Source organism: Suricata suricatta, chromosome 8 (assembly GCF_006229205.1).
Source record: "Suricata suricatta isolate VVHF042 chromosome 8, meerkat_22Aug2017_6uvM2_HiC, whole genome shotgun sequence".
Classification (NCBI taxonomy): Eukaryota; Metazoa; Chordata; class Mammalia; order Carnivora; family Herpestidae; genus Suricata; species Suricata suricatta.
This window is the reverse complement of record NC_043707.1, coordinates 114,495,777-114,509,460: the sequence shown is the minus strand read 5'-3', so window position 1 is coordinate 114,509,460 and position 13,684 is coordinate 114,495,777. Positions and strand designations below refer to the sequence as shown.

General features: G+C 51.3%; 2 protein-coding genes and 1 long non-coding RNA gene across 6 annotated transcripts in view; 1 reads left to right on the top strand and 2 right to left on the bottom strand.

The window, feature by feature from the left end:
• Window positions 1-4,238, bottom strand: part of OSCP1 (organic solute carrier partner 1) — a 26,789-nt gene extending 22,551 nt beyond the window's left edge. Inside the window, exon 1 of one of the 3 annotated variants that reach the window (XM_029949651.1) lies at window positions 3,396-4,238. In XM_029949651.1, coding sequence (XP_029805511.1) covers window positions 3,396-3,675 — 280 coding nt within the window. In that variant the 5' untranslated portion in view covers window positions 3,676-4,238. The remainder of the gene's footprint in view (window positions 1-3,395) is intronic. The other 2 variants (XM_029949653.1, XM_029949654.1) reach the window with 2 other exon arrangements.
• LOC115300071 overlaps window positions 1-11,725 on the top strand; it is a 14,979-nt gene extending 3,254 nt beyond the window's left edge. The window contains exons 2-4 of the long non-coding RNA XR_003912488.1: window positions 9,045-9,252; window positions 11,299-11,398; window positions 11,522-11,725. This is a non-coding gene — a long non-coding RNA (uncharacterized LOC115300071). The remainder of the gene's footprint in view (window positions 1-9,044; window positions 9,253-11,298; window positions 11,399-11,521) is intronic.
• Window positions 7,310-13,684, bottom strand: MRPS15 (mitochondrial ribosomal protein S15). Of its 2 annotated transcripts, XM_029949655.1 has the most exons (8): window positions 13,452-13,684; window positions 13,107-13,151; window positions 11,960-12,035; window positions 11,023-11,071; window positions 10,679-10,763; window positions 9,443-9,501; window positions 7,716-7,907; window positions 7,310-7,466 (listed from the first exon to the last, which is right to left on the bottom strand). In XM_029949655.1, the coding sequence occupies exons 1-8, from the start codon at window positions 13,585-13,587 to the stop codon at window positions 7,329-7,331; spliced, it is 780 nt and encodes a 259-aa protein (XP_029805515.1). In that variant the 5' UTR covers window positions 13,588-13,684; the 3' UTR covers window positions 7,310-7,328. The 2 variants fall into 2 exon arrangements, with proteins under 2 accessions (XP_029805515.1, XP_029805516.1); XM_029949656.1 differs by lacking the exon at window positions 13,107-13,151.

The window sequence follows — 13,684 nt, the reverse complement described above, 5'->3', positions numbered from 1 at the left end:
AGGGTTTTGGAGAGAAAACACTGGGGAAACAGTACCAAGAACCAGGTCTACTTAGAGCAGATACTGGTTTCTTTGGCATAATGGCCACATCTCCTGTCTTTTGGTGGCATTTATTTTACAGGCGATCTTGCCTGATGCATTCGTGGGCATTCAGAGGGGTGGTGCCGCAAGGGGCTCATTACCCTAAGGGACAGTGGCTCCCTGCTGTTGGCAAAGTGGAGCTGGGCAAAAGCCGGTCCTGGGTACGGGCAATGACACTCATTTCCAGCAGGGGTCGCTCTAGTGCTGTGAGCTCCTCATCCATGTCCTCCTGAGGATCATGGGAAGGTAAAAACCATGTTCTGTCTTTCTGTTATTTTTCCAGGTGACTTGGTTGCGACAATTTCACTTTAGTTATACTTTGAGTGGGAGGAAGGCTCAAGGCTGCGTACTAAATTGGAACTAGAAAAATAAAAACAGAATCCCACCTCCATTTGGTTGTTCCGCAAGTACTACACTGTGATCTGCTTGTCCTGGAAAAAATCACTTACTGGCTCTCTGCCTCGGACTCCCCTTCTGTAAAATGAGGAGTGTAAACGAAACGTAATAGGGTCTTATTTATGAGTATTTTTAAGAGGAATGGAGTGAGGCAAAGGCAGCTTCTATTATTCTTGCTATTGCTTAAAACGTGGGACGACATTCATATGCAACACTCAAAAGTTGCCCCAGAGAGACGGTACTTCCTTTCTGTTGAATGCTAAACTAGAGACTGTGCTGTGGCTAAAAACTGCAATATATGCACGGGCCTTGTGGGAGCGGGATGGCCTCCAGGAGACCAATTAGTCGTGTAAGGTAATGAAAACACCTAGAAGAAATATGATCTCCATTCACGGCATCAACGAGGACTTGTTTACCGGTGTCTGGTGTTTTATAGGCCTCTGGGCGCCAGTAACTGTCACAGTGGCTCCTGCAGCTACGCCAACCCTCCATGGTGGGACAGAGGGGGCTTCTTGGCTTTCTGAATCCTGAGCCCTCCACCCTGTTTTGTCACTGTCACTGTCTTCCTCAAGTCCCCAGGAGTCAGTTACTCTCTGCCGTTTCTTTCATAAAATCAGTGGGTACATTGGAGACTTTTTTCAAAGCTCTCCCTGTCTTCCCACCTCCCATTCCCCCCCCCCCCAAAGAATCTGATACAGTCCCCCCTGCCCCTCCACGTATGGAAGTATCATGCAGCAGTTGAGGACATAGTTGTTAAGAGGGTGAGCGCTGGAGCCCGATGACCTGGGTTCAAATCCTTTACTCTTCCTCTTACTGCCTATGTAGCCCCAGGTAAATTAAATCTAGCTTCCCCAACTGTATAAAGGGGATAGTATTACCTAAAAGATAGTGTAGTTGTGGGGATTAAGGTCTTCAGAGAAGTCTTTGGTACACAGTAAGTGCTTAGTAAATGTTTATTGTTGCTGTCAGGAAGATATGTTCCGCCCCCCCAGAGGAGACTGCTCCAAAGCCCTGCACAAAAGGGCTGGATCAGACTCCGTCCAGCATCTCACATTGATGTCTGACACTCACCCAGACTGTGGACAGAAGGAACCAGTGAGTGAATGTGAATTGCTAAAGATGGCTGAAACTCCCTAAAGCTGCGTTTAGCCAACCCAGGAGTCGGCTCCTGAAAACAAAGGACACCAGTCCCTTTGTATTCACAGGGTCTTGCCCAGACCCCCTCTTGAAAGCCAGCACGTGCTCCTCATTGTACAAAATAGGTTGAGTCCATGATCTCATTCAATTCTCACAGCTTCGCTCTAAGTATGTATGATGCCCACTCTACAGAAAAAGAAATGGGCTTATCGATCGAGGTGATACTCCAAGTTCATACAACTGGTTCAATGGCAAGGCTGGAGTTGGAACCCAATTGTATGACCCCCAGTGGGTATGCTCTTAATTGCTAATTTACACTGTCTTCCAAGATGCAGATCACCAGGGCAAGGACTGTCAGCTCACTAGTGCCATTAGGCCCAGTGAAATCACGGAACACATGTGCCAAGGAAAACAGAACCCTCTTGAGGAAGAAATGGCAACGTCATATAAAACAGCCAATTTAGATCATCAGTTCAACAAACTCTGACTGAACACCAACTTATTCCGGCCTCTAGGCACTACGCTAGGTGCTAGAGTACAAAGAGGAAGAAGAGCATCACTTTCGGGGGAGACACTCAAAGACTGTTTCAGCAGAACACGGCCAGTGATAAGGCAGGGAGAGGCATGCATGGAGGGCTGTGCAGTATTCTCGGATCCTGTCCCCCATCTTCCTGAAGGGGATGATTCTTAAGCTGAAAATGCAGGATGGAAGGGGAACTATTAGCACAGAAATGGAAGGTTTGGGGTAGTTGGGGGTTACTAGCATGGAACTATGAATGCACATGCTTTAAAGTAGACCTATTATTAAGATACCCAGTAGGAGGCAGGCAGTGGTGGAAGGTAGCACTGCAGAGGTGGAGAGAGTACAGGTCAGCGAGGGCCCTGAAATGTCCTGCCAAAGACTTGGTCTCTATCCAAACAGCAATGGAAAGCTGACAAAGGGTTTTAAGTAGCGGAGAGTATGGGCAGATTTGCATTTTAGGAAGCTCACCGGTGGCCCTGTGCAGAATGAATGGAGGGGGCATGCTGCAGGGAGCTCTTTTTATCTCTTTGTGCATGGACTTGGACTCAATCGCACAGGCACAACAGTGAATATCTGAATATGTATGCTTAACATCCGAATATGCACGTTTAACATCAATTGAGCACACAGACTGTTGGAGAGAATACATTTCTTTTTATCTTGGGTCATGTCAGTTACCTTCATATCAACCTTCATATCTACCTGGAAATACATATTTCTTTTGTACTTAATCCCAGGAAGCCTGGTGAAAGCGGATGTTGGTTGAGAGGAAGGAAAAGAGGGAGAGGGTAAGAGTGGCAGAGAGTTCTATGTGGTCATTTCTCTGGAGATTAGATGTGGTGTATATGGGTGACGGAAGCCACACCTCGTTGGGGTGGGGGAAGAGGATGCTTGGGCTGGCGAAGAGTGTGTCGCCAGGTGGTGGGCGCCTGGGACTCCTACATTTGAGAGGGATCACTTGTCAGGAGAGACTGGGAAATCGTCTCTCCAATTTGAGGGGGGGAGGAAATTGTAGGTGAGGGTGTCAGGTCCCCTAATAATATACCTCAGCGCGGGTATTCAATCCTTCTGCTGCGAAAAAATCTTTTTGGAGAATTTGACTCCTGGAGGGGCTCTGACCGGGTGGGGCTGTGGCATTGTGAGAAAGGGCCCTGGCTATAGAAGCGCGGGGTGCGGCGGTGTAGGTCAGCCTGCAAGGGGGGCTTGGGGGCTGGGCTGCGGGGCGCGGGGCTGGCTCCGCGGGTCGGGCGCCTCTCACCTTTGCGGGCCTTGTTTCCCGGGATGTTCTGAGCCCGCAGCCGCTGGTCCAGGATGTAAAGCATCTCCCCGCCCAAGTTCAAGAAGAGCAGCGGTAGCGTCCGCACCGACATGGTGCCAGATATCAGTGAGGCAAGTGATGAGACCTGGGGCTGGGTAGCGCTAGGCCTGGCCGCCTGGCCGCCGCGTCCCCCTGCTTGGTTGCCAGGGCAACGCGGCGGCTGGCTAAGAAAGCCAATCAGCGTGCGGCTTGTTGGGAGGCGCGGGAGGCGGACGCTCATTGGGCTGGCAGCTGGCGCCTCCGTGGTGGGTTGGGCTTCTCGGTTCGAGCTCTGTGTTTGTCGCCAGCTGGGGTGGCAAGGCTATCCCCTTCCCGGGACGCGGGAAGTCCGAGCGGAACTTCGGAGTGGGCCACCGGACCTGGGGTGAGGTCCCGGCCCCGCCCTTTCCGAGCGCCGCGAGGCTGGCCTACCCCGTACGTAACGTGCAGGGGTCACCCGCCTCACAGGTTGCAGAGAGGAATCCCCGAGATTGTGCAAAATGCCACGAAGCTCTCAGTAATCTTTTTGGAGGTTGAAGGGTCAGAAGTCCTTAATTCGCGTTTCCGTCCTAAAAGCGACTTGGGAGTGAAGTCCCCCCTGGTTTCGTGCTCGGTGAAGCAGACCAGGCCTGTTCACGTCTGACCGCTCCGGGAGGAAGCGTGCTGGGCTTTCTCTGAAGCTCCCTCTTTTCACACTGCTGAGCAGTCGCCTCCCATGCAGTTCTCTGCTTTGAGGGCAGCGACCCCGTACTTCACGCGCGTCGTGAGCTCTAGCATCACCTTCCTGTTATCTGCGGCACGTTTGTACTTTGATGAGCAACCATATCTGTAAAGTTCAATACTTATAAGACCTACGAATCCACTTTCCCTCCAGCCGCTCAGACTTGAAATCTGAGGCTTGGCCAACAACTCTGGTCTCCTCGGGTCCTATTATCAGTCACCACTTCTGCTTTTACCTCCAAAATCTTTCTCCCATTTAGCTCTTCATATCTTTTTCTGCCTGCATTAGTATGTTTTCTCTCCACGTGCACTGGCTGCTAGGCTAAATTCAGCAGTTCCCATTTTCAACATGACGCACCCCTTTTGTGCTTCCCAACTGTTTGCCGGATCACAGTCCTGCTTGGCATGGCATTCAAGACTCTCCACTCCGACTCTGACTACCTTTCGGGAGACGTCTTCTGCACTCCCCCATGGCCCCCTAATCCAGCAGAGCTCATCTGTCTCATCAGCTTTTCCCCCTCAATGGAACATCACCTCTTTATAACCACACCTACTACTGCAAAGTCTCACCCCGACAGCTCAAGTCCTTCCCATTCCTTCTCTAGTCCCCTTCCCTTCCCAGCCATGTTTTCGAAAGTAGTCTAGGGGCACCTGGGTAACTCAGCTGGTTGAGAGTCGGACTTCAGCTCAGGTCATGACTTCAAGGTTTGTGAGTTCGAGCCCCACATCTGGCTCTGCACTGACAGCTGGGAGCCAGCTCAGAGCCAGCCTTGGATTCTCTGCCCCTGTCTGCCCACCACTCCTCGCTCCTGCTCTCTCTCAAAAATAAACAAACATTAAAAAATAAAAATAAAATAAAAGTCTACTCACAACTTGAATTTCCTTAATATCCGCACTGTCTGCCTCACTGCAACTTAGATTCAGTTCTCTCCATCCCACTGAAACTACTTTGCTTTGAAGACTTTTTGGTCCTTAACCAATATCTCAGTATTGGATACCATAAAGTCATTGAAAGTGGGCAGCCAAAGGCTTTGATTTGATTGTGCCTTTTCTGTGCAGTTTTAAAAGGGGAAAGAATTAGGATAGGAATGTATCAAGCAGCTTAGCATCACTATCTTATACCTGGCCTTTCATACATTACGTTAACCTGCCTGATTGCTAAAGGCGTTTAAGTTTGCTATAGCCTAGATTCCTTCCATGGTGTCTCAGGGCTCTGTTGTCGTTGCCCCTATGCAGTATGGTAAAATGAGCAGAACACAGGCTTGGAATACGATGGATGTGGGCTTGAATCCTAGGCCTGCCTCTAACCAGCTGTGTGAACTTGGACAAGCTACCTAACCTCTGAGCCTCAGTTCTCATGTGCTAAAATGAGGCTCCTCATGCCAGCATAGGGTCGATGGGAAGGGAAGTTGGCTTTATAGATTGGATGAGATATTGTGCCTATGGAGCACTTACAACGATGCTTTTCCTGTTGGGTCTGCCCCATTGTGTCCCTTTTCTCAACTTCTCTACTGGCTCCCTTATATGATGGCACCTGGCCCTTCAGCAAGGTATCTCCATGTGGCTGTGTCCACTCCAAGTCCTGCCGCCCCGTAAAGGGCCTTCCCTGCTGTTCCTGGAGGTGTTATCCAAAGAGCTCTCATTCTCAGCCTCTCATCCTATGTCTGATGGTGCAGGACCCCAGCCTCTCTGTTCTACCCCCACTTTACCTTCCTCCTCCCCTCAGCCGCTCCTGAGTCAGCCTATTTTCTCACTGGGCGGTTTCACCCACACCCATGGCTTCACGTGCCATCTAAACATAACCTGTAAATTTGGTTCTAGCTTAGGCCTCACTGCAGTCCTGGAACTAAGTTTCTGGCTTCTCTTTGGACGTCACTTTAACATATCTTTCTATTTTGTCTTTCCTCAATGGTTTCCCATCTCAGAATGAATTCCAGAATCTCTTCCCCATTTGTAGTGGACTGAATGTTTGTGTACCTCCCCAAATTCACATATTGAAGCTCTAATGATGGGATTTGGAGGGGCCTTTAGATGAGGTCATGAGGGTAGAGTTCTCATAGATTAGTGCCCTTATAAGAAGAGATCTTTCTCTCTCTCCTTGCATGTGAGGACATAGTCTGAAAGCGGTCATCTTCAAGCCAGGAAGATTTCTTACCAGAAATCAAATTGGGCAGCACCTAGACCTCGGACTTCCTGGCCTCCAGAACTTTGAGAAAAATGTTTCTGTTAAGCCAGTTTATGGTTTTTAATGGCAGCCTGAGGAGACCAATACACCCAGAAAGCTCTAGATTATCTGCTGTCTGCCCTGCCCTGACCTCATCTCTTCCTGCTCTTCTTTATTCAGTCTGTGTTAGACACAGACTCTTGCTTCTGCAAACCTTCCACACGTGCTCAGATGTCAAGGCCTTGACACTTCACTTGGTGTGAATGGGTGAACTTTGCAGGAAAAGGGGTACCTGTAACTCCCCAGAATTTATAAGGAATGTTTTGTGTATGTGCAGTTTCTCGCGAATAGGACTTGTAGCTTTTATCAGATTCTTAATCTGAACACCAGCACCCCTGCCCCCCAAACAATAAAGTGTTCGGATTGCTCCCCCTCTGATCCACCCTCCACCTGCTTAACTGTCTAAACAGACCTGGTGCTGTCTTCACTCCTTTGGTTTTAAACCATAACCGGCGCCCCACGCCCTAAAGGGCAGCCAGCACATCAGGCCCTTCACACCCCAGCCTCATCTTACCTTCACGCTCTACTTCTCGTGCCCAGTGCTCTCTGGACACAGCATGTACCTGCTGACGTCTTTGCCTTTGCCCTTGCAATTCCTTTGCCCTGGATCGCTTCCCCGCCCCATTTCTGCCTGGTGAGCTTCAGCTTCCAGCCCTGACGGCCGGCTGGCCTCACCCGGCAGCCAGCCGGCCACACTTCCTCTGTGCTGCTGTGCGCTCAGTCTCCCCTCCACAGGAAGGAGGCGGGCAACGGGGCGCTGTTTATGTGAGTGTGTGCGAGGCGTGTTGTGAGAATGTGTCCTCAGGTGCGTGAAGCAGAGGCTCTGCCTCAGACAAGCCCGGGATCCCAGAGCTGAACGAGCGAATTCCTCCTCCTCGTCCTCAGTGCACAAGAGCCCCACCTTCTCTCCTATTCTTCTTTAACGCAGAAAGACGGAACTCTAATACAATTTATTGGTTTTCTTTGATTGTCTCTGGTCCGGCTCTGGAAGGGCTCGGTGGGTTCTTCTGGCCTTGTTTCCGGGCTGCCTCGGCTGCCGCTTTTAAGGCCCTTTTTTGCTTCTTCAGCTTTTGTACCTCCTGGAAAACCTGGGGATGAAAGGGAGCAGGGAGAGACTGTGACCCTATGCAAAACCTCAGACTTAGAGCGGCTGGGGTGGGAATGGACTCTCCCGGAGGGTCATGTCAGCCTTTCTCTATGGGGCTGATGGCCTGGGAGCCTCCTCAAGGCCTTCGGGCCGGTTCGTTGCCTCAGTCAGGAACAGACTACCCTCCCTTCTGATCTCTCCACCACAGTCCCTGCATGGGGCCAGCGAAAGCCGCGATTCTGACGCGTACCCGAATGCACAGCGCCTTCTTGGCCGCCAAGCGGCGGTGGGCTTTCCGGCGGTACAGAGGGGGGATGGTGTACTCGAGCCCCAGCTCCTTGCAGACCTTCTCAAAGACACTATAGTTGGTCTTCCGGAGGTCTTTGAGCATCTTGTTCCTCTGGTCGATGCTCATCAGCAGATAGCGCTTGTGGGTTTTGTCCTGCGAAAGAGTTGGTATATTACTTTTAGTATCATATAAATAAGTGGCGAGCCACTTTATAGTAACAAGCGATGGTCATTTCATCAACTCATTGAAACCTCCCAACAATATAGTGCAAATATCAATGTTTGCATGACACTGATATTCCCACAGCAATTCCCATTTTACAGATGGGGAAATAAAGGCTCAAAGATATCATCTGATTGATAGAAGATCCTAGAACTGTGCCAGGCAGGGACCTTGTGTGAGGTCAGGTCTGGAATCCAAAGTTATGGCTCTTACTCCAAATCTCATGCTCTTTGCCCTACACTACCTGCTCAGCCTCCCCACAGCTCTGCAAACCGTCAGCTGGGGTGGAGAGGAGGGAAGGCATGCGCTCCTCTGTGAGGGGTTTCTGCAGGGGGGCTGCTGTTCCACACTCCAAATGAGCAGAGCTCCCATTGCCAAGAAGCAAGCTCAGCCTGCTCCCGGGGACCCTGAGGTGCTGCCCATGCACAGAGCTGGACCGCTCTGTATTTACAACCGTGTGTTTATTAAAAATATGTGCAGCTGCCTAAATCACAGCTCTGTGCCCTTGGCTGTGCTGAGATACGGCATTGTGGTTAAGGATATGGGCCCTGGAGGGGCACTTGGGTGGCTCAGTTGGTTAAACATCCAACTCTAGATCTCAGCTCAGGTCATGATCTCATTTGTGAGATTAAGCCCCGTGGCAGCGCAGGGCCTGCTTGGGATTCTCTCTCTCCCCCGCCCTTTCTGCTCTCTCCTTGTGCTCTCTGTCTCAAAAAACATAAATAAAAAAAAAAAAACCTAAAAAACCCCCCAAGTTGTATTCTTTGGGGAAAAAAAAGAAAGAAAAAAGAAAAAAAGAATATGGGCCCGAGAGCAAGACCACCTAGTTTCAAGTCCTAGCACATCATTTCCTAGTGGTGTGCTTTGAGGAGTAACTTAATCACCTCATGCCTGGACCATGCCTTTGTAACCTGGGATAGAAACATGGTTCTAAGGGTTAAATGGGTTGACACACGTGAAGTGCTCTGCACGAGGTCTAATACTTCCTATGACCATGCTGCCGCTTTATTATTTCACCTAGTCCTTGCAACCCCATCAGCAGGAACTACTATGCCCCCCACTTTACAGACAGGAGAACTGAGGCCTGGGCACATAAAGTACTTCCCCAAAGTCACACATCTGGTAAGTGGAAATGGCGAAGCTGAGATTTGAACCCGGGGCCGACTTGACTCCATTCAAGCATCCCAGAAATCCTGAAGACCCACTATGTGCCAGACGCTGCGACCATGCCCTGAAGTCTGCATTCTTGATCATTGGTGACACTCAGCACAACACAGTAAGGCTCCCGTTTTCTCCCCACGGCGGCAGGAGGGAAATGCTTTTCCCACGGCAGTTGGGGGCTGGGTGCCCTGGCCTTGTGGCCATCTGGCTTCCCCAGCTGCCTCTCTGGACCCAGAGCCCTTCACCTCTCAGCCTCCTCCACCCCGGCTGCTGGTGTTGAGCTGGGAGCGACGCCCGAGGCTTACCTTTCGGTGCTTCTGCATGTGTTCCTCATAATTGCGGATCTTGACAGTCAAGGCAACAACTGAAACCACAAACCACAAAGGATGAGAGCTGGCACAGAGGAAGGAAGGGCCCGGGCCCGGGTTATGTTTTAAGACCTCAAGGAATAACAATCTCTAGTGCTCTTGTGTAGCTCTCTGCAGCTCCCAAAGCTCTCTGAATTTCAAGATCTCAAAAGACTTTGAATTCTCTGTCCTTCAGAAAGCAAGGTCTAAGGAAGGCAGGTTCCTTAATCTTATAAACCTATCATCCCCAAATCATAGCAAATAGCATTCTTTTAAAAAAAAAGTTTTTTTAATGTTTATTTCTTTTGAGGGAGAGAGAGGCAGAGTGTGAGCAGGGGAGGGGCAGAGAGAGAGGGAGACACAGACTCCGAAGCAGGCTCCAGGCTCCGAGCTGTCGGCACAGAGCCCAAAGCGGGGCTCGAACTCACGAACTGCGATATCATGACCTGAGCTGAAGTCGGACACCCAACCAAGCCACCCAGATGCCCCAGCAAATAGCATCTTCATGGTGGAACTTTAGAGCGTTTGGTTACATTCAGGAATGAGTCTACAGCCCCTGCTGTGTCACTGTTAACCATTCAGTGCTGCACGGGCGCTCCTGGCCACTGCAGTATGATCAGATTCCAGAACCGTCAAGGGCCTACTCCTTGCCTCTCCCCTTCCCATGGGCACCTTTCTCTCTGTGTTTTCACTAATGAGTTTTTGGAATTATCGGCTCTCATGCATCTCCTAAGGCCCTGCAGTAGTCTTCCTTAGGTAGCCTCTCATTTGATCCCTGCCTTTATGGCAAAGGTGGGGACAGGGCAGAAGCGGAAGGTGGCCCCACGGAGACGCTGTCACGACAGCGGGCCCCTCCTGGACACAGTGAGTTCTGGCAGCACTGCAGAGTGAAGTGGAGCCTTGGCCCTGACCACCGGGCCCCGTCACCCCACCTTAGCTGCAGAGTAGAGAGGGACACAGAGTCAAGCGTTGGTTCCTGAAGAAACTCTCCTGAGCTCGCACAGAGGTATGAGGTGGGACCTGGGCACTGACTCCAGCATCACAGAGTCCAGTTTTCATTGCCCTGGGTCCTTCTTGTCTCTCTCCCTTTATCAAGCAGCATCTAATACCTAGCGTACTTGTAGACAAGAGCCTGGGATCAAGTACCAGCTACCAGACTCCCCTCTCCCACTCCCCCAGGACCCCCTAACCAACTTCGAGCCTCCAGGGAGCCGGTGTCCTCAGGGTTTTCCACGATCTTCTTCATCAACTGTTCTTGCTTGACTTTTAGCTTCTCCTTCTGTTGAAGACAGAGACAGAGGATCTGTGTGGTTGGCCACCCCCTAAGAACTAGTGTTCACACCCCACAGGCCCTGGCCACAGTCACAGAACCGAGGCCATGAAGACTGTCCCTGCCCTAGAGATGCTCAGTCTGGGGGATGGACAAGTGGCCCAGAATGACAGTGGGCTACATACTGTGACTTGAGAAGCCTGGGGTGGTGGAGGGAGTCCAAGAGGAGAGGACTAGGAGAGGCCGGGGTTTCGCACAGGTCACTTACCTGGCTGGCCATTTCCAAAGACAGGAGTCTTCTTACGACATTGTCCAACCTGTGGGGAAACCATAGCAACGAGAGACAGGTGTGGGGGAACAGGGGCAACGATGCTGTTTCCATTTTAGTTTGAAAAGCAAGGATGGTTGAAAATTTCTTTTTTTAAAAAAATATTTTATTTTTAAGTAATCTGTACACCCAATGTAGATCTCTACGAGATCGAGGGTTGCATGCTCCACTGACTGAGCTAGCCAGGCGCCTCCCTGAAAATTTCTTTTATAACAGAAGAGTCTCTGTGGAAGTGGGGAGCCATTTCTCGGGGATTACAAGTCAGCAAGAATCTGATCTGCTGTGCCGCGAACTACACAGAACTGGGACTGGCAGCGTGAGTGTTCCAGGCACATCGTGGGGAGGGTGAAGGGAGGATTTTCATTTCTACAAGGTGCGGTTCAATCTGTTTGGAGACATTTCAATTCTATAATCATTGTTGTCTTCTCATGTCACGCAGGGCACTTCCCACTGTAGAGGACAGGGACTGAGCAGAAGGGTCCCTGCTTTGCCGTCTTTCAGTTCCTCTGTCCCTTGGAAGCTGTATGACATCGGACAACTAGGTAATCTATAAAAGGGGGACCCTATTTCTTCCCTCAGAGGGCTTTGGTGAGGATCAAGAGAGATTTCAAAAGACCCGTGAGGTATGTTGCCTCTTTGCTAACTGAACCAGAGGACAAAAAAAAAAAAAAAAAGGCAAGCAGTTGAGCTCCATGAACTCCATTCTGCTCCTGCTGCTGACTCACCCTCACCAGGCCGGGCTTCAGTAGTCCTCTGCCTGATTCCACAACCAAACTTCAGATACAGTGGACCAGGCCAGGCCAGCCACTGTCTGCCCCTTCTCCTCCCAATCCTTTTAGGGCCCCCTGCCTCCTCAGAGACATTTCTTTCTGCTTACTTCTCGATTCCAGGAATGTTCTGGTAGCCTTTGAGAAGTGTGGAAGGAGGCGGGTCATCTTCTTGGCTGCGCTGGACTGTCAAGTGTAGGGATGGAAAACACCAAGAGTCAACTCTCACTGTCCACCCTCTCAGTTCTGGCTTTTCTCACTAACTCTGTCAGACACCCAAGGTGTCAAGCAAAACACTGGATATCTCTAGGCTCAGTGTCTCCTCTGCAAATGCTGCGGGCAACTGTCTTGATATTTCATGCAGGGAGTAGACTGCCCGGCCTAAGATCCCATACTGCATCTTCACTTCTTCCGCATCTGGCTCTACAGTTATCGAATCCCCTACCAGCATGGGCCCTTTTGTGGATGGACTGAGTTTGACTCCCTTTGAATCCCCAAGTGTGGTCCATGGCCTCACGGTACTCAACAAGTGTGTGCTGGCTGACTGCATGAATGAAATAAGGGGGTTGAGGAGGGACCTCCTAGCTTTAGGACATCTGAAATGTAAGTACAAATTGAAACCCTCAGCCTGGGTGTGTGTCCTGTTCCCTTGAAGATGAGGGAGAGGTGCAGGGGAGATAACTCGTCCTCTCCAGTCAGACCCCGCTCTACCGCTATGTACATAACATTAGTAGCAATAAATGCTAATATAGACTGCATTTATGGCACCCAGTGCTAAGAAGACTTTTCATGTGTTATTACTGAATCCTAACAACAATCGTCTCAATAGATGCTTTTACAATCATTTTAGAATGCGATGGAGAGAGAAGAAATAACTTGCGTACAATATCATGTACTTAGGAAGAGAGAGCTCTTTAGTAAGAGAGATGTAGACTGCCTTGGATTGGGAAACCAAGCCCTCCACCTCGGAAGGGCAGACGCAAAGTGTCTACCTAGACTCTAGGTAGGCCTGGGTACCCCAGCACGCCCTCCGTCTGCTAGCTCACTCTCACTCAAACCCAGTCCCAGCCCACCCCGGCTCCGTCCCGGGAGGTTTCAGGCTACAGCCTTTTGACAAGGTGGACGTGGGAGTCTTGCTCAGGACCTCTGGCCCACCCCCATCAAGCGGTTCTAACTAGCCACCTCCTGACCCCTTGGCCACCTGGCGTCCCTCCAGGTAGTCTCTCTACGCTTTAGTCCCACCCCAAGAGCTCCTACCTGGTTTCTGGGTGGCATATCCGCGAAGGGCCGGGAGGATGACACCTGTGCGGGAGACAGAGGGCCGAGGCCCATCCCCTTAAACAGCCCAGCCTCGATTTCTTTCTGTGGCCCTCGCGTTACCCTTCCTGCAAGGTGTTCGCGTTTCGGCGCCTAACAGCCGCCCCATTTCTTCCGCACCCCGCTGCCCCACGCCTCTCCCATCTCGTCGTACTTCTTCCCCACCCACCGGCCTTTCTCCCGCATTAGGCTCTGGCTCTTCTCCTCCATCCCTGTCCCGCGTATCCTCCTTCTCCGCCCGACCCCACCTCCCTCCTCGCGAGGCTTGGGTTCCCAGCTCCTCACCTCCAGGAGGGGAGGGAAGGCCCCCCTGGTGGGAGGGAGGCCGGGCGCACGCTCCGCCCGGCAGCCCACGGACTGGAGCCCGGGCCACTGCCTGGGTCTGAAGCGACCTCAGCGCCATCCACGCGGTTCTCAGCATGCTGACTCGTGACCCCGAGGGTCCGGCGCCGCGGCCGCCGTCCCTTTTGCGGCGCGGACCGTGTTACAAGGACGCCGCCATGCTGGCTCAGGCTCGA

What these genes read in the sequence shown, in the direction of transcription:
- MRPS15 (XM_029949655.1), bottom strand. Translation starts at nt 13,587, where the DNA reads ATGCTGAGAACCGCGTGGATGGCGCTGAGGTCGCTTCAGACCCAGGCA. An exon ending in AACATTCCTGGAATCGAGAA is followed by an intron (nt 11,072 to 11,959) that starts GTAAGCAGAAAG and finishes GTTTCCCCACAG; the next exon opens with GTTGGACAATGTCGTAAGAA. An exon ending in CTTTGGAAATGGCCAGCCAG is followed by an intron (nt 10,764 to 11,022) that starts GTAAGTGACCTG and finishes TGTCTTCAACAG; the next exon opens with AAGGAGAAGCTAAAAGTCAA.